General features: G+C 43.7%; 1 protein-coding gene across 1 annotated transcript; it reads left to right on the top strand.

Moving 5' to 3' along the window:
* On the top strand, positions 1-24,396 carry SLC25A33 (solute carrier family 25 member 33). The gene is made up of 7 exons (XM_032232138.1): positions 1-143; positions 15,869-16,048; positions 18,136-18,213; positions 19,208-19,308; positions 20,644-20,710; positions 22,415-22,695; positions 23,798-24,396. The coding sequence occupies exons 1-7, from the start codon at positions 91-93 to the stop codon at positions 23,998-24,000; spliced, it is 963 nt and encodes a 320-aa protein (XP_032088029.1). The 5' UTR covers positions 1-90; the 3' UTR covers positions 24,001-24,396.
* Positions 24,397-25,794: the final 1,398 nt, after the last annotated feature.

Consider the following 25,794-nt stretch of genomic DNA (forward strand, 5'->3'; position numbering starts at 1 on the left):
GCTCTTCTTGGCTGGACGTTCGGGAGTTTTGGCAGTTCGTAGCGCGGCGCAGCGCCGGGAAGGACCGAGGCCACGCTTGGGGGGTAGGGCATGGCCGGGGTCTCGGCGGAGAAGAGCACGCTGCTTCATCTGTTCGCCGGGGGGTGAGTCCTGCGCCGCGCCCCCCTCCTCTGCCCCATTCATGCTTTCCCTCCCTTTCCCACGCTCCCATTCATAATTTCTCCCCTCGGTTCCCACGCCCCCATTCATCCTTCCCCCCCCCCTTTTCCCATTCATCCCTTCTCTCCCCCATTTAGAATAGAATGTAATTAGAGCAGAGCAGAATAGAATAAAATTGAATTGAATTCTTTTATTGGTCAAGTGTGATTGGACACACAAGGAATTTGTCTTTGGTGCATAAACTCTCAATGTACATAAGGAGAATAAAATACATTCATTAGGAATCATAAGATTTCTCCCTCTTGTTTCTCTCCTCCCTTTTTTCCCTTCCTTCATTCCCCTCCTCCTCCTTTTCCCCCTTTCATTGAAAATGTCCACCCTTCTTGATCCTTTTCGGGTTAAATTATATTTCTCCCTCCCCGGTTTTCTGATTTCTCTCCCCCCCCCCCCTTCCAGGGCTCTTCTTTCTCACCAGTTTCCCCCCCACACACACACTTTATACGCCAATCTCCCATGGATAGGAGCAATCTACCTTTAGCTGCCAGAAATAGCCCGGGGGAGGGGTTCCGGGACCCATCCCTGTGCTCGGCCACCCCCACCCCCTACTCTCCAACGTGTTCTCCTCTCCAGGTTGCCTCCGACTTAGAATAGAACAAGAGAGTTGGAAGGGACCTTGGAGGTTTTCTAGCCCACCCCCATGCTTAGGCAGGAAACCCTACACCGCTTCAGACAAAGGGTTATCCAACATCTTCTTAAAAACCTCCAGTGTTGGAGCATTCACAACTTCTGTAGGCAAGTTGTTCCACTGGTTAATTGTTCTCACTAACCTAGTAGATCCCCATTGCATCAGATCCCCTCCGGGCACAGGGTGTCACAAGCCAATAGATTGCCCCTTGGCATCCCTTCTTTGTCTTCCGAGAAAGATTTCTCCCCTTTGCGTAAGACGACACACTCACTGAGCAGGCCCCACCTTGAAACAACAAATGAAAGAAAAACTTTTTAAATTAAGGAAGTTGTGCAAAAAAGGTGGACCGCTTGACGAAATGACAGCACCGGTTTTGTGTGTGGGGTGAAGTAACTGATTCAGGAGACAAGTTATAATTGTTGTTGTTAGTTGCGAAGTCGTGTCCCACCCATCGTGGTCCCCATGGACAACGTTCCTCCAGGCCTTCCTGTCCTCTACCATCCTCTGGAGTCCATTGAAGCTCACGCCGACTGCTTCGGTGACTCCATCCAGCCACCTCCTTCTCTGCCGTCCCCTTCTTCTTTTGCCCTCCATCTTTCCCAGCATGAGGCTCTTCTCCAGGGAGTCCTTCTTCCTTCTCATTAGGTGGCCAAAGGATTTGAGTTTCCTCTTCAGGATCCGGCCTTCTAAAGAGCAGTCAGGGTTGATCTCCTCTAGTCCAAGGGACTCGCGGGAGTCTTCTCCAGCACCAGAGTTCAAAGGCCTCCATTCTTTGGCGCTCAGTCTTTCCAAGTTATAATTAGAGGCATGGGATTGTCTGCCAGTTTGTATGCAGTGTTTATATTGTAGTGTTTATGGATGTTCCTGGGCAGGGAATTCAACTTCCTCTTGTCAAAATCGGAAATTTTTAGCCCAGGCGCCTTTAAAAGCTATGGTGAATGGAGGGTGAGAATAAAATTCAGCATGCGTGGGTCATATCCGATTCACGGACACTTCCTTAAATAGGAAATCATTATGAAATTACTGTGATAAGGTTATGAAACCCACAGAGGTAGGGAAAAGGCTTCTTAAAAGATTAGTGTGTATTTCTGGAGTGCGTTGCTATCTTGGGTATTTGCATGCGTCCCTGGGCACCAATGCAGACTCTGGTTTAATCCCTGGATATAGGTGGTGTTTATTACTTTCTTGCTCTCCCAGTTGTTAAAATACTCCTGGTGGGGGGATGAGAGAAAAGGGGAGCTTTGACAAGGCTTTTTTTCTCATCCAGAATCTGGTTTTTCTAAACTCCCCCCCCCCTTGGTTTCTGAATCTCTCTGCATAGTCCTGATATGCCAAGAAAACCATCTCATGAACTACTGTACTACTAGTAGTAGTATTAATAATAGTGATGATGATACCTAGGATGCTGGCAGCAACCCGTATCAACTATTAGCACCAGTCACTGATATTTATGGTACATTTTTAAATGTTCAGTTGACTGAGTTTCATGTTTAATGAATTAAAGGGATAATCATCCTCATCTAGGTATCAACCAAGGACCTTCTTAAAAAGCTACTCGGAATATTGTATATCTTAACGAAGGTGCTTGGTTGATACCTAGGACGCTGGCAGCAACCCATATCAACCATTAGCACCAGTCAGTGGTATTTATGATGTGTTTTTGGCTGAGTTGCATGTTTAATGAATAAAGTCTATAATAATAATAATGATGCCTATATATACTCAGATATTACCTTAACAGCTCTTTAGGACTTGAACTTAAGTGGTGGCTCAGTGGCTAAGATGCTGAGCTTGTCGATCAGGAAGGTCGGCAGTTCGGCGGTTCAAATCCCCAGCGCCACGTAACGGAGTGAGCTAGTCCATGCTTTTATCCAACGTGTTGAGATTTCAAACGGACTAAAGCTTCAGTGAAAAGCCCCAGCAGTGCAAAATCCAGGGATAGGGAAAGGAAGGTCAGTTGGATGCAGGGTGGATAAAAATCAATTTAAAAATAAAAAAAGATCGGATTTTTACATTTAAAATGGGATTTTTTTTAAAAAAAATTAAATTGGAATTTTTAAATCAAATGTATCTTAATGAAATGCTTTTGGAGTAAAAATCTATCTAAAGAGAGTTTTCTATTGAAGAAACATTGATGATTTCGTTTAAGGGACGCAGTGGCTCAGTGGCTAAGACGCTGAGCTTGTTGATCAGAAAGGTTGGCAGTTCAGCGGTTCAAATCCCTAGCGCCGCATAAGGAAGTGAGCTCTGGTGACTTGTGCCAGCTTCTGCCAACCTAGCAGTTTGAAAGCATGTAAAAATGCAAGTAGAAAAATGGGAACCACCTTTGGTGGGAAGGGAATAGCATTCTGCGTGCCTTCGATGTTGAGTCATGCCGGCCACATGACCACGGAGACGTCTTTGGGCAGCGCTGGGTCTTCGGCTTTGAAACGGAGATGAGCATTGCCCCCTAGAGTCGTGAACGACTAGCACATATGTGCGAGGGGAACCTTTACCTTAGGACTCGAACTGTTAAGTTTTTACCAGTCCCAGACTGTGAATCAAATTGAAGATTAAATCAATAACAACCAAACAACCAATCACAACAACAACAATAATAATAGGAACATCAAACGGACAAAGTTTTTGAAAATGAACAGGTGAAGATCCTGTACGACGTCTGAATCCAAACAGACAGAAATCTGGCCCACAACACGCATGACATCACTATTGTGGGAAAGAAAGAACGTGTGGTTCGTGAATACTAGGAATTGGAGACAAAACAGCTAGAAAAATAACAATATATTGTGATTTGCAAATTGAAGTTGAGCAATTGTGGGGGAAGAAACCAGTGGTTGTATCAATAGTAATGGGAGCCCTTGGAGCAATACACAAAGGGCTGCTGGATACCTGGAAATTTTGAACTTAGTAGACCTGAATATCCTGACTTTGCTAGAAAACCAAATTACTCAGAACTGCTGATATACTCAGACGTTACCTTAACAGCTCTTACTTGAACTCCTAAAGTTTTTACCAGACTGTGAATCGAATTGAAGATGAACAACAATTATTATTATTATTACACAATTGTATCACAGCAGCCAGTTGTTTCACCGGATTTGGCATTGATTACTAGTTGGGCCCCACCAAGGGGCCTAGGACGTCGTAACGTATTTTCGTAATATGCGTGCAGATCCAAGCAGTGCGGCTTTTTGCATTTTACTGATGGTGATTTTGTCAATTTTTAACTGTTTTAAATGTAATTCCAGTGCTTTTGGAATAGCACCCAGTGTGCTGATTACCACTGGAATTACCACTGCTGGTTTGTGCCATAGTTGTTGAATTTCAATTTTTAAGTCCTGGTATTTCTCGATTTTTTCATATTCCTTCTCATCGACCCTGCTATCACCTGGTATTGCGATGTCTATGATTGTAACCTTGTTTTTCTCAACCAGTGTGATGTCTGGTGTATTATGCACCAGTATTTTGTCCGTTTGTATGCGAAAATCCCACAAGATCTTGACCATCTGATTTTCGGTGACTTTTTCAGGCTGATGTTCCCACCAGTTTGTTGCTGTTTCAATATTATAATTTTTGCACAAATTCCAATGGATCATTTGTGCTACTGAATTGTGCCGCAATTTATAATCAGTCTGCATGATTTTTTTACAGCAGCTGAGTATGTGATCAACAGTTTCATCAGCTTCTTTGCAAAGTCTGCATTTGGCATCATCAGAAGATTTTTCGATTTTGGCCTTAATGGCATTTGTGCGGATAGCTTGTTCTTGCGCAGCCAGGATTAGTGACTCTGTTTCTTTCTTTAATGTACCTGCAGTTAACCATAACCAAGTTTTTTCACTGTCCACTTTATCTTTTATTTTTTCCAGAAATTGGCCATACAATGCTTTGTTCAGCCAACTCTCCATTCTTGATTTTATCACATCTTTTCTGTATTCTTGTTTCGTCTGTTGGGCCTTCAATAGATTTTTGTTCTTTACTTCAATTAAAAGATGTTCTTGACTTTCTTTTAAATAATCAGCCAGTGCATGTTTTTCTTCTTCAACTATTTGCTTCACTTGTAATAATCCTCTGCCACCTGATTTTCGGGGCAGGTATAGTCTCACCACGTGGATGCAAACTGTAGTGCATTGTCATTAGTTTTCTGGTTTTTCGGTCCAAACTGTCCAAATCAGCTTGTGTCCAGTTAACGATACCAGATGTGTATCTTATAACTGGTATTGCCCAGGTTATTTATGGCCTTGATTGTATTTCCACCATTCAATTTAGATTACATAATAATAATAATGTAACAGTGATACCCATTGTTATCGGGGCACTTGGCATCGTGCTCAAGAATTTTACAAGATACATCCATAAATTGCAGCTTCCTGCAATAACGCCAGCGGAACTGTAAAAAACTGTGCTACTTGGAACATCTTATATTTTAAGAAGGTCCTTGGTTGATACCTAGGAGGCTGGCAGCAACCCCTATCAACCATTAGCACCAGTCAGTCACTGGTATTTGCGATGCGTTTTTGAATGTTCAGTTGGCTGAGTTTCATGTTTAATGAATAAAGTATATAATAATAATCTGATTTTCAGAGCCAGCTGTCCTTCCTAATCAAATGGATGAAGCAAGAGAGTTTATGAGTGTCTAGCCTATTATTATTATTATTTCGTTTTGCAAATCCCTCGCTCTGTTGGCAAAGGCCCAAGTTTGTACTTTGGCCCTTTGTAAATAGAGAACTTGGAAGAGCAAGTCCCTCTGATTGTGTCACACACTGTTCCTTGGCCTTCTAAGATTGTATCTGACGGTTTTTTTCTGCTCAGTTAGCAGTGCTTCCACACCCTCACATTCACACCAAGTCCTGATTATTGCATTTCTCCTCCCTCCTTCAGAAACACAATGTCCTAAAATGGGTTGTGTCCCCTGCTGTGTTCTGTCCCATGCGGCGGCTGGCTGCTGCGTAAAACAGACTCGTTAAGGTCATCTCCAAATTGGCTTGAGCAATTGTGTGTTTTGCAAGCGTAACGGGGACGGAGAAAGGGGGGGGGGGGTGAAGAGAAAGACTGCAGGGTGTTCCAAACGAAACCTCTAATCGACAAGTTAGATCTTTTAATCAAGCAAGATCAACTCGGGATAAATCTTGTTCCAAATGCTTGACTTTAGAAGCAGCAAAGCGGCTTCAGCTGGAGGTGAACTTAAGGGCTTGACGTTTTCAAGTCCAGCTGGGATAGTTGTATGTATGTGTATGTATATATATGTGTGTGTGTGTGTGTGTGTGTGTGTGTGTGTGTGTGTGTGTGTATGTATGTATGTATGTATGTATGTATGTATATATATATATATATATATATATATATATATATATATATATATATATATATATATATATATATATGTAGGTCTCTAGTTGTTCGGGTTTTCTCCCGCGTAGAATTGGAGATGTCTTGGCATCTTGGCATATATATATATATATATATATATATATATATATATATATATATATATATATATATATATATATATATATATATATATATGATTTTACAACCCCTGGTAAGCCCCAATTATGGAAGGAAGCTAACTGCTTCCATCATCTGTCAATCGGCTCGTCACAAGAGTCCATCACGACAGAAACCCAATATTTTACTGTTGCCTTTGTTATATTTGTGTTTTTATTTGTGCTGATAAATAAATAAAGGGAGACTAGTATAGATCTATTTCAAGCTATTTAGCTCTCAAATCCCAGTAAGGGTATGGCTAGCTGTTGAGAGCTAAATAGCTTGAAATAGATCTATACTAGTCTCCCTTTATTTATTTATCAGCACAAATAAAAAAACACACACACATAGATAGATAGATAGATAGATGATAGATAGATAGATAGATAGATAGATAGATAGATGATAGATAGATAGATAGATGATAGATAGATAGATGATAGATAGATAGATAGATAGATAGATAGATAGATGATAGATAGATAGATGATAGATAGATAGATAGATGATAGATAATGATAGATAGATGATAGATAGATAGATAGATATAGAGATAATGATATAGATATAGATATATAGATATATAACTAATATATATTCCTTCTACCGAAAATGTTTCCCTGAAAATAAGACAAAATTTTCTTTTGACTCCCAAAATAAGCACTTGGCCTTATTTTCGCGGAGATCTTATTATTTTTGAGGTGCAGAAGGCGGCAATGTTGCTGCTGTGTTGCAATATTTGCGGGGAGGGCTTATTTTCAGAGGAGGGCTTATTTTAAGACATGCACTCAAACACCTGGCTGGGCTTATTATCTGGGGAGGTCTTATTTTCGGGAAAATGGGGTACATACTTAGTACGTTGTCTGGGTCAATTTACTCTAAACAGAACCTTGGTGACAATCACAGTATTAATTAAATATACATCTTAATATTCTTTCAGCTTCTCAGATTTACATACATGTTGCAACTAGCTGGGTTACCCGTGCTCCTCTATGAAAATATGTGATCGGGCTTGATAAATTTACAACCGGGCTTGATAACTTGACACTTAAAGCACCCAGTTGCAGCTTTCAGAGGAATGTTTATCAACACGAACCTTATCTCGCTTGGCGAGCTGCCAGATAACTTGTTTTACAAACACAGGGCAAGGCGAAACGTGGCACAGAGTCTCTTTAGAGTCACAAACAGAACTTTCCACTCTTGAAACGAATTGTTTCCTGCAAAAGCCCCCTCCCCATTCGCTCCCCTTTTCTTTCCTATGGGAGGGACCAATCACGTCCAAGGTGTGGCTTTACTCCCAAGTCGATCTTGCTTTCTTAGTTGTTCTTGTCTTCTGGCAGCTCTGCCCATGTGTACACTGGGAACAGGCTCCACCTGTTCTTCTGCCTCGCTGCTGTCTAGCTCCCTCTCTGCCTCCGACGCAGAGCCCTCGTCTGACCTTCCCTCCGCCCCCAAGAGTGGCCCATGTTCCTCCCCAACTGCCTGACTCTGCTTCCAGCAGCCCACAACGGGTTGTACAGAAAGGGTCCCTTTCTATTTTGTCTCTTTGCAAAAACTTTGCTGGAATTAATGGTGTGCAAACTTCGTAAAATAAGGACTTCTTTGCGGCACGGTTATTTTCTTTCTTAGAAAGCCGATGGCACGATGGAAATTAAATCTCTTTAGTAACAGACAGCAGCTTCTCTCTCTTTTTTTTAAAGGTATCTGTAATAATAAAACACATGGGATTTTCCCAGCGATGCAGGCGGAAAATCGGTACTCCAGAGCAAAACATTTTCCGGTTGACGTAAATGCAGAATTTATCAGAAAAGGATGCCCTACGCATCCTTCACACTTTGTGGGAAGTGCAAGTTTGTAGAAAATTGTGATCCACCAACTGCATTTTTCGGTGGGAGAACAATCCACCCATGGAACAGAAGTTGCCTTCGGAAGTTGTGGGAGCTTCATCCCTGGAGGTTTTTAAGAAGAGACTGGACTGCCATCCGTCAGAAATGGTGTAGGGTCTCCTGCTTGGGCGGGGGGTTGGACTAGATGACCTCCAAGGTCCATTCCAACTCTGTTCATCTAAACTAAATGATGTCTCTGTTGTTTTGAGCAGTAGAGCTAACAAAAGCCCAACTTTCTTCCATGCTCCAGACAATCCATCGCACGCAAGCAGAAATATTTTTTTTTTCTTGCTGCAGCTGTTGAATCGCCAGCAGGGCAGGGGATGATGGGATGTGTAATCCCAACACCTCCGCAGTGTTGGTCAACCCCCCGACACGTGTAAGCTGCCATCCGGCAAGCTTGCAATTGTCAAATTGGAAATGCCGCGTCCCAGCTCATGATGGGATTTGCAAAATGATTATTTTGGGCAGGAAGGATTTTATAATGAGGCATAATTAGAGGGAATATAACTTCTGGTTTTTCTTTAGAAATGTCAGGTTGTTTTCCCACCCACCCCTAGTTGGCACATGTTGGTACGGCTTAAACATTAATTCACTCCAGAGGGAAGGGGTGCATCTTATTTTTGAAACTGTGGGTTAATTTGCAAAATCTTTGAAAACAACTCTGGGCCCTTTAACGGCCTCTGGACTTCAACTCCCAGAATTCCCGAGACAGCCATGACTGGGGAATTCTGGGAGTTGAAGTCCACAGCTCGTAAAAGGGCCCAGAGATTGCCCACCCGTTTGAAGAGATTCCGCCCATCATTTTGACACACAAGGGAGCTTTGCAATTAATTCTTTTCAGGTGGTCCTCGACTTACAACCACCACGGAGCCTAAAGATTTCTGTGGCTAAGTGAGACATGCGTGCAGTGAATTTTGCTTCCATTTTTACAACCATGCTTGTTAAGTGCATCATTGCAGTCGTTGCGGCCTGGTTGTTAAGTGAATCGGGCTTCCCCACTGACTTTGCTGGTCACAAAAGCGGATCACATGACCCAGGGACGCTGCAACAGTCATAGATACAAGTCAGTTTCCAAGCGTCTGAATTTTGATCACACGACCAACGGTCGTAAGTGTAAAAAACAATCATAAGTCACTTTTTCCAGTGCCGTTGTAACTTTCAGCGGTCGCTAAGCGAACTGTTTTAAGTCGAGGACTACCTGTGCAGGGGGGCTGCGAGCATCCCACTTGCCAAAGCTTCTCCCAGCAGTGATTCACAGGTAGGCTGCCTCTGAATGTGGAAGTTCAACGGAGCAATCTGAGTGAACAGCTTTCTGCCAATTGTGCTCTTTTTAAAAAAAACATTTTTTAGCAAGAATAGCCAAGCTGATGAAAGAAAAATGCTTTTATCCAACGTGTTGAGCTTTCAAACGGACTAAAGCTTCGGTGAAAAGCCCCAGCAGTGCAAAATCCAGGGATGGGGAAAGGAAGGTCAGTTTGGATGCAGGGTGGATAAAAATCAATTTGAAAATAAAAGAGATCGGATTTTTAAATTTAAAATTGGATTTTTTTAAAACTTTAAATCGGCTTGTTTTAAATCAAACGTATTTTAATAAAATGTTTTTGGAGTAAAAATCTATCTAAAGAGAGTTTTCTATTTAAGATACATTGATGATTTAGTTTAAGGGACGCAGCGGCTCAGTGGCTAAGCTTGTCGATCAGAAAGGCTGGCAGTTCGGCGGTTCGAATCCCAGCGCCGCGTAACGGAGGGAGCTCCTGTGACTTGTCCCAGCTTCTGCCAACCTAGCAGTTTGAAAGCACGTAAAAAATGCAAGTAGAAAAATAGGAACCACCTTTGGTGGGAAGGAAACAGTGTTCTGTGCTCCTTCGGCGTTGAGTCATGCCAGCCACATGACCACGGAGACGTCTTTGGACAGCGCTGGCTCTTCGGCTTTGAAACGGAGATGAGCTCCGCCCCCTAGAGTCGGGAACGACAAGCACATGTGTGTGAGGGGAACCTTTACCTTTTAATTTAGTTTATTCAGCATGAAATGGAGCTTGGTTATGTAGCATATGAGGCTGTATATTCTGCAATATTGGGACTGTCGGTGAGGAGGAGGAGCCACTGCAGGAGAGAGATGATAGCGACTTTTTAAAAATTACAATTTAAATCAAGTTGGTTTAAATCAATCCTTTTTATTAGTGATTTCAATCGTGATTTCAATCGTGATTTCAATCGTGATTTCAACTGACTTAATACAATACAATACAATAGCAGAGTTGGAAGGGACCTTGGAGGTCTTCTAGTCCAACCCCCTGCCTAGGCAGGAAACCCTATACTGTTCCAGACAAATGGCTATCCAGCATCTTCTTAAAAACTTCCAGTGTTGGGGCATTCACAACTTCTGGAGGCAAGTTTTTCCACTGATTGATTGTTCTAACTGTCAGGAAATTTCTCCTCAGTTCTAAGTTGCTTCTCTCCTTGATTAGTTTCCATCCATTGCTTCTTGTTCTACACTCAGGTGCCTTGGAGAATAGTTTGACTCCCTCTTCTTTGTGGCAACCCCTGAGATATTGGAAGACTGCTATCATGTCTCCCCTAGTCCTTCTTTTCATCAAACTAGACATACCCAGTTTCTGCAACCGTTCTTCATATGTTTTAGTCTCCAGTCCCCTAATCCTCTTTGTTGCTCTTCTCTGCACTCTTTCTAGAATCCCCACATCTTTTCTACATCGTGGCGACCAAAACTGGACGCCATATTCCAAGTGTGGCCTTCCCAAGGCCTTATAAAGTGGTATTAACCCTTCACATGATCTTGATTCTATCCCTCTGTTGATGCAACCTAGAAGTGTGTTGGCTTTTTTGGCAGCTGCTGCACACGGCTGGCTCCTATTTAAATGATTGTCCACCAGGACTCCAAGATCCCTCTCACAGTTACTACTATTGAGCAAGGTACCACCTATACTGTACCTGTGCATTTCATGTTTCTTGCCTAAATGTAGAACCTTACTCTTTTTCTTACTCATTGAATTTCATTTTATTAGATAGTGCCCAATGTTCAAGTTTGTCAAGATCCTTCTGTATCTTAAGCCTGTCTTCTGGAGTGTTGGCTATTCCTGCCAGCTTGGTGTCATCTGCAAATTTGACCAGTTCCCCGTTTATTCCCTCATCCAAATCATTGATGAAGATGTGGAAGAGTACTGGGCCTAAAACAGAGCCTTGGGGTACTCCACTGGATTTAAATCAAATCCACCCTAGTTGGAAGCCCTTATGCGTTGAGGACACGCGCATGAGCCATTTCCCCATAATTTTAACTCTGGTGCCGGGACCCTCGCGAGCCGTTTCCGAAAAGCTGAAAATGCAAAATCTTGGGTTTCCAATTTGCAGCCGATCGACCAGATCCCGAAAAATAAAGCAGTGTATTGTGGATGTGCGGATTTGATCCGGAGGTGCAAGAGAAGGCCATTTCACATACACACACACACACACACATACACAAACACACCACGTTCTCTAATCCTCATTTTGCGATGAGAAGCATCCCGAATTTTGCACACACACACACACACACATACAAAAAGCTGCACGTTGTCAGCTGAACGTCTGGAAAAAAATGCCTTTTTCTGCGCTGCGGCATCTCAATTCCGCAGGCAGGGGAGGGACACGAGTGCGAAAAGCGGTCGATGCAGCAGGATAAATCTCTCTGGAGCAGCAGGAGGAAAATCACGTGCGATGAGCCGACCCTCAAAGGCCTGGGGACGGCTGCAAAGTGATTTCTTGATCCGTCCGGCCATCTGGCAGTTGATCTGGTCCCAGCAGGCAGCTGTTAAAAGGTGCAGCGCATGGCTGCACATGCTGAGAAGAGCAGTGGGTCCGTTGGGGGAGAACGAAAGGTTGAAGGAGGGCAGGGGAGTCACTTGATTATGCTTTTCCAGCCATAGGAACATAGAATCCTTGAACTGGAAGGGACCTCAAAGATCTTCTAGTCCAACCCCGGCTCAAGGGAGGAACCTTTATATATTATCCTGGTCATATGGTGGTTTGCTACATTTTGGAAAACTTACACCAGATCTGCAGACATTGCCTCCTGGCGGAGGGTCTCCAATCAGGGTTGGAAGGGACCTTGGAGGCCTTCTAGTCCAACCCCCTGCTCAAGCAGGAGGCCCCATTTCAGACAATGTTTTCTTGGAAACCTCCCATGATGGAGCACCCACAACTTCTGGTGGCAAGCTGTTCCACCGGTTAACTCCCTGTTAGGAAGTTTCTCCTTCATTCCAGGTTGGTTAGTTTCCATCCGTTGTTTCTCGTCCTGCCTTTCGGTGCTTTGGAAAATAGGTTGAACCCCTCTTCTGTGTAAAGGATCCCCTCGCACATATGTGCTAGCCGTTCCAGACTCTAGGGGGCGGTGCTCATCTCCGTTTCAAAGCCGAAGAGCCAGCACTGTCCGAAGACGTCTCTGTGGTCATGTGGCTGGCATGACTCAACTCCCAAAGACGCACAAAACGCTGTTCCCTTCCCACCAAAGATGGTTCCTAGTTTTCTACTTGCATTTTTACCTGCTTTCGAACTGCTAGGTTGGCAGAAGCTGGGACAAGTCACGGGAGCTCCCTCCGTTACGTGGTGCTTAGGGATTCGAACCGCCGAACCTCCGATCTCTCTGATCGACAAGCTCAGCGTCTTAGCCCCTGAGCCACCGCGTCCCTCTTTCCTTTGTGGCAGCCCCTCAACTGAGCAACGAAGCAGGTGCCTGTGGTCGGGGATGAGGGGCATTGTAGTCCTGGCCAAAGTGGCAAGCCTCTTTGCACACGCCTCAGGCAGAAACTGGTACCCTGAAGGCCCACTTTAGATTTTGCACATGGTTTGCTGATATTTCTGACCCCACGAAAAGAGGCCCGCGATTGGATTTGCAACGGCCTGCAAGGCAGGTCTGTGCCAATGAAAATATTTGCCCTGAGTACTACGCCAGAGAGCGCCTGGTTAACCTTTAGCATTATTTTTTTAGGACGGCCACCGCAAGGCTCGTGGGGTTCTTTTCCATCAGCCCTGAATTTAATTTAATTTTTTAAAATTAAACTTCACTTTTCTTTGGTTTGAGACGTTTCCCCCTCCACACAAAATTTTGCACAAAGGGGAAGAAAGGGATTCGTGGCCTGATTTGTGAAATGAACAAATCCACGGAAGGTTGGCCGCGAACGGAGCCAATTTTCGCGTCGCCTCCCAGCGGAGCCTCCCCGGAGAGGCGCAAGCTACCTTTAACACACAGTAAATGCTGAGAGGCTAAAATGATGGGAGACCTCTTTTTAGCCCATAACTGGCCGATAACCTGGCATTGCTCGGATATTTATTTATAGGGGGGAAAATGTCTGGACCAAACATAATTTCTAATGTTGGATTTTCCCCCTTAGTAGAGGGAGCCCCCTGGTGGAGTACTGTGGAAGCCAATTCTAACTCCATTGCGCTGTACAGTAGAAGCCATTTTAAGGCACAACAGGCTGTATCTTAACAGAAGACACACCCCGAGTGGTGTTAGGGGTGTCTTACCCCCACAGTATTTTTCTCCAGAGAGTAAGTCCTCTGTGTACTAGGTTTGGTTGAAATTGCTCGAGGCGTTCCAGAGTTATGCTGGAACATACATAAATGCACCCAGCCATTTTTATATATGTATAGAAGAGAGAAGATGTTAGCATTGTCCAGCCACTGTCCAAGGCTGCCGGTTGCAAATTTGGTGAGAACATTTTTGGGGGGTCTCCCGCTATTTGGCAGAGGGGGAAACTGAGGGCTGGGAGCAGCTGTTTTACCAAACCCAGACAAAGTTGGTCCTTGTATTCCTTTCCCACTCTCACTCCATTTCTTGGATGACCTCAGGGTACCCCGCAGCTTTGCAGAGAATGCACTTGGAAACAGCCCAAAAATGCAGTGCAGCAAAAGTGGAGAGTTTTTGTGTTGTTGTTTTTTTTCTGGAAAAACCACAGCTCCCTTTTGTTTGTTTCTCCTGCCTGATTTTCACATGAACCCCCCCCCCCCAGTGGCCTCTTTGGGGGGTGCTAAAGACAGCAGGAATATTTTCTCCAGAGGTGGGTTCCTAACAGTTCGCACCAGTTCGGTAGAACCGGTTCGTCAAATCTACCGAACCGGTTAGAAGAGGGTCCACCAGTGGACCCGGAAAGCAGGCCACACCTACAGAAGTGGTTCCAAAAATTTTTGAAACCCACCTACCTACCTACCTACCTACCTCCCTCCCTCCCTCCCTCCCTCCCTCCCTCCCTCCCTCTCTCTCTCTCTCTCTCTCTCTCTCTCTCACGCACACACACACACACACACAGACTCACACAGAGAAAGAGAAAGAAAGGAAGAAAGAAAAAAAGAAAAAAAGAAAGAAAAAGTGAGAGAGATGAAAGGAAAAAAGGAAAAAGGGACAGAGAGACAAAAGGAAGGAAAGAGAGAGAGAGAGAGAGAGAGAGAGAGAGAGAGAGAGAGAGAGAGAGAGAACACATGGCCGGCAAGCCACTCCCACCAGGTCACATGGCCGGCAAGCCACTCCCACAAAGGAGGCCACACCCACAGAGTAGGTTCGAAATTTTTTTGAAACCCACCACTGATTTCCTCCCTCCCCCCCGCCCTCCCCCCCTTGGGGAAATGGGGCATTTCTTTTGAAGCTGTTCATCTGTGCATCTTGAAGTTTCAATCAATCTATCAGAGCTTGGAAGGGACCTTGGAGGTCTTCTAGTCCAACCTCCTGCTCAAGAAGGAGACCCTCTACCATTTCACACTGTCCAGTCTCTTCTTAAAAACCTCCATTGATGGAGCACCCACAGCTTCTGTTCCATTGGTGAATCGTCCTCGCTGTCAGGAAGTTTCTCCTCGGTTCCAGGTTGCTTCTCTCCTTGATTAGTTTCCATCCGTTGTTCCTTGTCCTGCCCTCTGGTGCTTTGGGAAATAAGTGGACGATTTCCTCCTCCTCTCTGTGGCAGCCCCTCAAATACTGGAATACTGCTGTCATGTCACCTCTGGTCCTTCTTTTCTCCGCCGCCTCCCATGCGCTCCTCTTTCCCGCCCTGCCTACGATCCTGGCACTTTGCCCCAAACCCATCAGGGGCTTCCCTATTGGTCCATCGGAGAATGAACATCATGACTTTCCAGAGGAAGGAGCTGCGAAGGAACTGATATCACAAACAATTGCCACTCTAGGATGCTGCACTCGCTCTCCTTAACGGTCCAGGCATTCCAGAGTTATTCTGGAACACACGCACACCGACACCCCCTCCCCAGGGGTGTCTTCCCCCCCTCGCCGCCCGCCCTCCAGTATTTGTTTCTTGAGGGTAAGTCATCTGTGTACCAGGTTTGGTTGAAATTGCTGGAGGCATTCCAGAGTTATGCTGGAACATACATACATAAATACAAGATAGAAGAAGAAGATGAATGAATTAACCCATAAAAAGTGGAGGAAAGACTGCTGCCATTAGCCGGGTCTGATTTAACCTAACATTTTGTCTTTTTTCATGTCAAGCTTTCAGGATTCTCTGCACCACATAAAGTGAGCTCGACTTGTAGCTTAGCCTCCTTAATTAGAATTTAGAGTAGGTTTGATTATCTATCTATCTATCTATCTATCTATCTATCTATCTATCTCGCTCTATATATAATATTTTTCCCTTTTTTTTGGTACTTGCAGATGCGGAGGGACGGTGGGGGCCATCTTCACCTGCCCTTTGGAAGTGATCAAGACAAGATTGCAGTCCTCAAGGTTGGCTTTCCGGGCTGTCTATTATCCGCAGGTCCATCTGGGCACGCTCAGTGGCGAAGGCGTGGTCCGGCCTACCTCTCTGCCTCCAGGTGTCGTCCAGGTGCTGAAGTGAGTGAGTCTTAAAAATGGGGTCTTTGCGTATATCTAAAGATTTTATTGGGCTCAGGGGCTAAGACACCGAGCTTGTCGATCAGAAAGGTCGGCGGTTTGGCAGTTCAAATCCCTAGCGCTGTGTAACGGAGGAAGCTCCCGTGACTTGTCCCCAGCTTCTGCCAACCTAGCAATTCGAAAGCGCGTGAAAATGCAAGTAGAAAAATAGGAACCACCTTTGGTGGGAAGGGAACAGCATTTTGTGCGCCTTCGGGAGTTGAGTCATGCCAGCCATGTGACTATGGAGACGTCTTTGGACAGCGCTGGCTCTTCGGCTTTGAAACGGAGATGAGCATCGCCCCCTAGAGTCGGGAACGACTAGCACATATGTGCAAAGGGAACGTTTACCTTATTAGATACTTAGTCCCGTTATGACATTTTTCTGGTATAATACCCAACAGAAATATTTCTGGTTTTAAATCTAGGGACTTGGGGAGGGTTTTTTAAGACATGCTTGGGGAGGGTTTTTTAAGACATGCCGGCCGATGCTCACAGCTTTGAAGGCTGAAGATCGTCCTTGGCTCCTTCTCGGTGCAATTTTTTAAAGAGAGGGAACATGCTCAGGAAAAGGCATCTATCCATGCCAGGGGAGGAGAAAAAATGCTTGCTTGGCGTTTTAAAAATACCCCCCTACGCACACACCTTGGCAGTGATCTCTGCTGAGTCCGCATGCATTATGTAAGCGCAGAGGGGGCTGGAGAGAGAGAGGGAGGTTGGTGGTGGTGGTGGATGGGGATAAATAAATCTGAATAAAAGCAAGTTTTGTTTTTGTTTTTAAAAAGCCACCCCTGCCAATTTAGCAGAAGAGGCCAAGCTGACACAGCCTCCTGGCCCGCTCCCCTTTTCAATCTCTCCTTTCCCACAGAAAATGGGACTTAAAAAGTCTTGTAAAGAACTTGTCAAGACAATGCAGGGTTTGTGTTTTTCCTCCGGAACCACAATTATGGGGTGTCTTGGAAACGCAGATTAAAACAGAACCTGAATTCTTAAGGGGTCCGATTTTGGAGTTTGACGCACCGCAGCCTGGCGTCTTTGCTTAAATACGGCGTGAAATCTGGCCAGTATTTGTCCAGTTGAAAAAATAAAGGCAAAAGGAAGAGAATTCGACCAGGAGAAAACTCCGTTGTTGTAGCCGGGATAAAATTTACTACCGTGTGGCTTTCTATCCCTCGTTATTTCACGCCTTTGTTTAATTGCTTCTAGTAGATCTGCTGAAATTTCTCCTTTTCTCTCCCTACTTCCTTTCTTTTATATATATATATATATATATATATATATATATATATATGTATGTATGTATGTATGTATGTATGTATGTATGTATATATATATATGTATGTATATATATATATATATATATATATATATATATATATATATATATATATATATATAATTTTTTATTTTTTATTAACAAACATGTAAAACACACACACAAAACCTAGACGTACACCACATTTACACAATACAATACGAACAGGAGCTTCCTGTTCTTTCTAATAGCAATTATCAATCGATACCGCTCACCTTATATTATTTCCCCTTCTAATTTATTTCATTTGGATTTCATCATTCTTAACCCTCTTATTTTACTCATAACTATTATTTTTTGAGTTTTGTTATATTCCTTCATTGATTCTTGTTTCTTTCCTCCATCCACCTATACCATTTATCCCATATTTGGTAGAATTCTGATTCTTCTTTTCCCTGGATTTCTTTAGTTAGTTTGTCCATTTTGGCACAATCCATAACCTTTCTTATTGTTTCATCTTTGCTTGGAATTAATTTGTTTTTCCATTTCTGGGCAAAGGCAATCCTTGCCGCCGTAATTATATGTAGTATTACAAACTGGGTTTCTTTTTTTGTATTTCGCAGACATTATTCCTAATTAAAAAAACTTCAGTTTTCCATTCTATTTTAACCCCTGTTATTGCCTCCAGCCAATTTTTGATCCTTTTCCAAAAAAATTTAGCCTCCTCACAGGCCCACCATAAATGGTAATATGTTCCGTGTATTGATTTCACATTTTTAATTTTTTTCCCCAGGTCCATTTTGGAAAAGGAGGGCCCAAAGTCACTTTTCCGTGGGCTGGGTCCCAATCTGGTCGGAGTTGCGCCATCCAGGTAAACATTTGAAGGCAGTTCCCCCCCTCCCCCCCCTTTTTTTTCTTTTCTTTTCAAGAGGGTGTTGGAAGGAAATGTCTTTCTGGGTTGAGTTTCAAGTGGGGGGGGAAAGACACCAGAAACAATGGAGGCTGTTTGGAAAGATGGTTTTCATGGTGTGGACAGGATCACCCGCCTTGAGGAGCCGAGGTGGCGCAGTGGTTAGGGTGCAGTACTGCAGGCCACTTCAGCTGACTGTTATCTGCAGTTCAGCGGTTCTAATCTCACCGGCTCAAGGTTGACTCACCCTTCCATCCTTCCGAGGTGGGTGAAATGAGGACCCAGACTGTGGGGGGCGATATGCTGACTCTGTAAACCGCTTAGAGAGGGCTGAAAGCCCTATGAAGCGGTATATAAGTCTAACTGCTATTGCTAAGACGTTGGGTGAAGAGGAAAAAAAGGGCAGAGATCAGGAATGGGTTTCAATTTTTTTTTTTACTACCGGTTCGGTGGGCGTGGCTAGATGGGGAGGAATGTGATCGAGGGGGCATGGCCAACCTGACATCACTCACGCACGCTCAGTCACATGACCTCATCACCAAGTCATGCCCACCGAAATGAAAAAAATAATAATAATTTTTTTCAATGAAGATTGTTCTGCGCATGTGCAGAGCAGAAAATAAAGATGGCGGGACGCAGGATAAGAACCGGTTTGGTCACGTGTCCAGCTGAGTTACTTACCTATTTGGCCGAACCGGTAGGAACCCACTTCTGGTGAAAGTTGCTGAGAGTTTTATACCGTCTCTGGGCTTTTAAATTTGAGCTCATGACATCATCACCCAGCAAGAGTCAACCAAGCTTGGGACTCAGGACAGCCTACAGGGTTGCCCCTGCGTGGCCCCGTGGGAGTCTCACAACCCATCGATCTGATGTCTTGCTTAACAACAGAGGTTTCGGCCTCCGCTGTGGTCATAAGCCGAGGACTCAACCGGTGTTTGTTTTTGCCACTTTGCAGGGCTGTCTATTTTGCGTGTTATTCCCGAGCGAAGGAGCAATTCAACCACGTCTTCGTACCCAACAGCAATATGGTCCATATCTCTTCGGCGGCTTCCGCAGGTGGGTTATAACCTGTCCCAGGTGCCACATCTTGCTTTGCTTGTCCTTGTCCGCTTGGACCGAGCAAGACGTCCCTTTGAGGGTAAAAATTATATTTCAAGGTCAGCCGGGGTGGGGGTGGGGGGGCATTAAGCAAGTGGTCTGCGTTCACCAGGCTGGACACATCTCGTTTTATTTTCCACTGGCTGATAACCTGGTATAGCCCGGGTATGTATTTATTCCATTCCTGTTATTAGAGGGAGCCCCCTTGTGGAGAACTGCGAAGCAACTCCACTGTGCTGTACAGTAGAAGCCATTTTAAGGCACAACAGGCTGTACCTTAACAGAACTTGAATCCAAAATGCACACCATCACTGTCAAAAGTGTTGTGACTTGATACTATAGATATAATTCAGTCCATTTCATTTCAGCTGCCCAGGCGTTCCGGAGTTATGCTGGAACACACACACACACACACACACACACACACACACACACACACAACAAGGGGTGTTAGGGGTGTCTTACCCCCACAGTATTTGTTTCCAGAGAGTAAGCCATCTGTGTGCCAAGTTTGGTTGAAATTGCTGGAGGCGTTCCAGAGTTATGCTGGAACATACATACACGCACATTGATAGATGATAGATAGATAGATAGATAGATAGATAGATAGATAGATAGATAGATAGATAGACAGACAGACAGACAGACAGACAGACAGACAGACACAGATATGATAGATAGAGATAGATAGATATATAGATATGATAGATAGAAAGATAGATAGGTAGAGATGATAGAAAGATAGATATAGATAATAGAGATAATAGATAGAAAGAGATAGATAGATTAGATAGATAGATAGATAGATAGATAGATAGATAGATAGATAGATAGATAGATAGATAGATAGATGATAGATAGATAGAGATAGATAGAAATAGATGATAGCTAGATAGCTGAGAGATAGATAGATAGATAGATAGATAGATAGATAGATAGATAGATAGATAGATAGATAGACAGACAGATAGACAGATAGACAGATATGATAGATAGATAGAGATAGATAGATAGATAGATATGATAGATAGAAAGATAGATAGGTAGAGATGATAGAAAGATAGATATAGATAATAGAGATAATAGATAGAAAGAGATAGATAGATATGATAGAGATAGATAGATAGATAGATAGATAGATAGATAGATAGATAGATAGATAGATAGATAGATAAAGAGTTTCACACAATGCAGATTCTCACTCCTGCACTCCAGAGCGTGCTGGCTGGGGGATTCTGGGAATTGAAGTTCCTTCAATGACTGATTCCATCTTTTCCTTTGGCTCTTCTCCAGCTTTTGTGACTAACTCCTTGATGAATCCCATCTGGATGGTGAAAACCAGAATGCAGCTAGAAAGAAGGTAAAGGGGAGGGGCATAACTGGGTGGGGAAATTCTGGGAGTTGAAGTCTATCAATCTTAAAAGCTGTGAGCTCAAGAAATGCTGCCCTAGACCCTTTACATTTTAGAGATGAATGGGATATATTTCTGTTTCGAGGGTGGCAACGAGAATTGGGAAAATATATAGAATATTAACTGAATTAGAAGAGCAGGGAAAGTTAATTTGGGGATCAGATTTAGGAGAAATAAATGATAATTATTGCAAAATATTTGGAATAGAACATAAGAATACATCAGTTAAGAGTTAAGGGAAATGGATATAAAAGTGATATGAAGATGGTATCTAACACCACGTAAATGAAATCAAATAGATGGTAAATATGCAAATATTTGTTGGAGGTGCAAGGAAGAGGTTGGAACATATAAACATATGTGGTGGGATTGTAATAATGCACGAAAAATATGGGGCATGGTGTTTAGCAAAAGTAGAATGTAAATTTAGATATGTCACTGAGATTGGCATTGCTGTTGCGGTTGGAAAAGCAGGATATAAATGAAACAAAAAAGGGAATTGATTGTAAATTTGATAATGGCAGCTAAATTAGTGATGGCTAAATATTGGGGACGAAATTGGGAGATTCAAAGAAATGAGTGGTGTAATGAATGTTGGAGTATGGCAACAAATGATAAATTAACAACAGAAATTAAATTTTAAGAAAAGGGATGATTAAAGCAAACCCTTATAATGAAATATGGGAGGATTTTATAAAAACAATTGTTGGTGGAAGGCAAAGGGAATAAACCTACTCAAGGATATATGTTGTTTTAGAGGGGATAAGGGCACAAATGAAATGTATTTAGTAGTTGTAGAAGAAGAAATATAAGGGAAAAAAATAGTCTCAGGACGGGTGTGTGCATGTGTGCACTGTAATATTTGTATTTTTTCCCTTTTTTGTATTTAGATTTATAGGGTACTGTGTATATTTATATTTAAAATATTTTTTTAAAAACTAGTGGTAAACATCAGGATAGGCCCTGGGGAACTACCGTATTTTTCATAGTATAAGACTCTACAAAGTATAAGACCCACCTAACTTTTGGGGAGGAAAACAAGAAAAAAAATGTTTCTCTGCCTCCCAATAACTTGCCTCCTTGCAGCAAACAGTCCATTTCAGTTTCTGCACAGCCTGATTAGCACAAGCAGCTGATTGTCTGGCCTCCCAACGGGATTGCCATAGCCTATTGCTGCCTCCGCGTGCCCCATTTTCGGCCTCCGCATCCTGTTTTTGGTCTCCGCGCGCCCCATTTTCCGCCCGTTCTGGGCAGCGGGGATTGGAATGGGTGGAAAATGTGGCGCGCAGAGGCCAAAAATGTGGTGTGGAGGCAGAAAATGGGGTGCACAGAGGCGGCAATAGGCAATGACGATCCCTGCAGCCTGAAACAGCTGATGGTTGGGAGGCTGATCCAACTGACAATCAGCTGCTTGTGCTAATCAGGCTGTGCTCAGGCTGAAACTGGAACAGGCTGTTTGCTGCTTGCTGCAAGGAGACAAATTGCTGGGAGGCAGAGGCCAAAGGGTGGATGGAGCTACATTCTGTGTAAAAGAAGCACTCAAATTTTCACCCTCTCTTAGGGGGCGGAAGTGCATCTTATACTCCGAAAAATACGGTATTTAAAGTCTAGTTTAAACCCACCACATTTGCTGATCGTTCTCCGTCTGTTTAGAGTCTGCGGCTCGAAGCAAATGAACACCCTCCAGTGCGCCAGATACGTTTACCGCTCCGAAGGCATCCGGGGTTTTTACCGAGGCCTCACCGCCTCCTACGCGGGCATCTCCGAGACCATCATCTGTTTCGCTATTTACGAGAGACTGAAGCAACTTTTAAAAGATCCCATCCGGTCTCCTTTCACCGGAAACCCGGAGAAGAATTCCACCAATTTCATCGGAATCACAGTTGCCGCCGCCATTTCAAAAGGATGTGCGTCTTGCATCGCTTACCCACACGGTAGGTTTCTCCTGTTTTCACCCTGTTTTCACCTCCCCTGGCCTAGCAAAACCTTTTATTTAACCAAGCAATTTGCTGCTTTTTCTCTTTTTAACGACTCCATAATCCCTTGCTGGGTGGAGTCTCAGCAATTGAATGGATCTTAGCAGTGTTTTACTGGCCAGATGCCCTTCCTGTTGCCAATACGGAGTTTTGTTCAGCACATATATTCTCAGTATGCCCAGAGAAAAAAATATGGATCAAACTCAACAGCCTCCTGATTGTGAGGCGAGATTTCACCTCTAGGCCACCACACCACTCCAAGGGTTTGCCTCCTCTTGTTGTGAAAATCAGGTTTCTAGTCCTTATTGTTCCTTGCTCTGGAACGTACCCCACCCTCCCAGCAGCGTTCTTTTGTGAGAAAACAACTGCACACGCAGAAAGGACGGGGGATTTAAATCAAGCAGGACGCAGGTGTCTTTAACACTTACGCATGGCCAAATTTGGCAATCTCTGTGCAATAGAAGATCAATGAATTTGGCTGGTAATTGGTGCTTCACGGTAACTTCCGAGATGCTTAATTTTTAGGTGTTTTCTGAATTTGGAACTTTTTTACTCTTAACAATGGTGGAGACTTTCACTAGCCTGCAGAATTAGAGTCATTTTATAAAGTTTATAGGGACCCAGTGGCTCAGTGGTTAAGATGCTGAGCTTGTCGATCAGAAAAGTCAGCAGTTCGGCAGTTCGAATCCCTAGCGCCGTGTAACGGAGTGAGCCCCCGTGACTTGTCCCAGCTTCTGCCAACCTAGCAGTTCGAAAGCACGTAAAAAATGCAAGTAGAAAAATTTTGGTGGGAAGGGAACAGCGTTCCGTGTGGCTTCGGGACTTGAGTCTTGCCGTCCACATGACCACGGAGACGTCTTCGGACAGCGCTGGCTCTTCGGCTTTGAAACAGAGATGAGCACTGCCCCCCTAGTCAGGAATGACTAGCACATATGTGTGAGGGGAGCCCTTACCTTTCCCTATAAATTTTTATGCCACCCGCAATCAGTACTGAATTTAAACGCGGGCTGTTGTGTTGACATTTCGCTTCTCCTTCTCTGCCCCTCCCTCCCCCCAACAGAGGTCATCCGGACAAGGCTACGTGAGGAAGGCACCAAGTACCAGTCCTTCCTCCAGACGGCCCGGCTAGTATTCCAGGAAGAAGGGTATTTTGCTTTTTACCGTGGACTTTTCGCCCAGCTGATGCGGCAAATTCCAAACACAGCCATCGTCCTTTCCACCTACGAATTGATTGTGTATCTTTTAGAAGAGCAAGTGAAATAGAGCCGTCCGAAGCACAGACCGAAATATATATATATATATATATATATATATATATATATATATTCACAACGATTGTGGGACAGTTCACAACACACTAGGGGAAAAAAAACTTTGAAATGGACAGTCTGCTTGCTGGATGTTGTTTTGAGGAGGGGGCATTTCTCCTCTCTACCCCTCCTTCCCTCTCCCTGCAATTTCCCTTCCAGAATCTTTGTTTTTAAAGGTAGGTATGTTAATAACAGTTTTTTTTTAACTTAAATGAGACAAGGTTCAGAAATTAAAAGAATGACTGGATTAAATTATGCTATTTAATTTCTGTGGATGGTGTTGGGACAACCTCTTTTATATGTATGTATGCATGTATGTATGTATATACACACACATATCTTTATTGTGGAAAGTTGCAATTCTTTGATTGTGTTCTGACCGAGGCTTCCCAAGAGCATGAAGCCAACTCTTGGTCCCGACGAAAACCCCTTTTATTAATTTGCTGTGAATTCTCCTCATTCACATCCAGCAAAGCCTTTCGAGGGAGGATTTACGGTCACAGACCTTATCTGGCTTGGAGAGCTGCCAGGCTGATATCTGCAGAATTTTTGGCAAGGAGTCTCAGAGTCACAAACCAACTAAGCGAACTAATAGCCTCCTGCAAACTCCACTCCCCTGTCGCTCCTCTTTTATTTCCTCTGGGAGGGGCCATTCATCATCCACCTGTGGCCTTACTCCCAAGTCCACCCTTGTTCTTTAGCTCTTCCCTTTTTCTGGAAACACTGCCTGCGCACACTGGGAACAGGCTCCAGCTGTCCTTCTGCCTCACTGATGTCTGACTCTGAAGGCAGCTGTTAACTGGCATATGGCTCTGGCTCTCTCTCTCTGCCTCCGACACAGAGCCCTCACCAGACTCCAGGACTGGCCCATGTTCCTCCCCAACCTTCTCACTGTCCGCATCTGCTTCCAGCTCCACTGGTAGGCCATAACAGATTGAGAGATGTTTCTTGGAGGGGAAAAAAACCCACTATTAGCTGTGAAATGTTCACAGGCGCGTGAACTGCTTGGGATATGTTAGTCTAAGGTATTGGATATTTCTCCTTTTTTAATTATTCTCTTCTACAGGATATTTCTGGTGAAGGTCAGATTGCAATGTCATTGCACAGCCTACATATTTATATATACTGAATTTATCTTTCAAAAAAATATAATCAGTCTGTGGTATGATAGAAGCCAACAATATAAAAATACGAATTTGTGCCCTTATTCTTACTACAGATAGATATACAATTACGTTGTGTATTCTATTGAAATGGAATCTCAAACAGACCGCTGAGGACTAGTAACAATTCTAGCCCAAATGGAGAAATTTAGGAAGAGGCATTCCCTTCTCGCCCCACCACCATATATATACACGCATACACACACACTACAGATTTGAGACTTGTGCAAACTTAATTTTTCAGAGAGCAGCCTCTGTTTGGGCTTACAAGCTAAACAAAGTTAAATCGTGTTGGGAATAGAACGGAGACCACGCAGTGATCCCCGAGACTTGAAGCTTTACCAGGAAATCAAAAGGCTATTTTCATATTGGTGCCAAGTGGGGAAACTGTGTTATGGGGAAAAGAAAAAAAGGAGGAAGATGCATGGGATATATTTGCCACTTCGAGTTTGGTAAAAAAAATAAAAAACAAAAGCAGAATACAAATAATAAAGAAGAATGAATGAACGCTTAATGAAAGAGAGGAGGCAGGTAGATACAGATTAACCGAGTTGGAAGGGACTTTGTAGGTCATCTAGTCCAAC

Source organism: Thamnophis elegans, chromosome 15 (genome assembly GCF_009769535.1).
Source record: "Thamnophis elegans isolate rThaEle1 chromosome 15, rThaEle1.pri, whole genome shotgun sequence".
In the NCBI taxonomy this organism is placed as follows: domain Eukaryota; kingdom Metazoa; phylum Chordata; class Lepidosauria; order Squamata; family Colubridae; genus Thamnophis; species Thamnophis elegans.

Bases quoted from the DNA above. Each gene is read 5' to 3' on its own strand.
- SLC25A33 (XM_032232138.1), top strand. From the start codon at position 91: ATGGCCGGGGTCTCGGCGGAGAAGAGCACGCTGCTTCATCTGTTCGCC. The intron at 144-15,868 runs GTGAGTCCTGCG...TGGTACTTGCAG, and splicing joins CTTCATCTGTTCGCCGGGGG to ATGCGGAGGGACGGTGGGGG. The intron at 20,711-22,414 runs GTAAAGGGGAGG...CCGTCTGTTTAG, and splicing joins AGAATGCAGCTAGAAAGAAG to AGTCTGCGGCTCGAAGCAAA.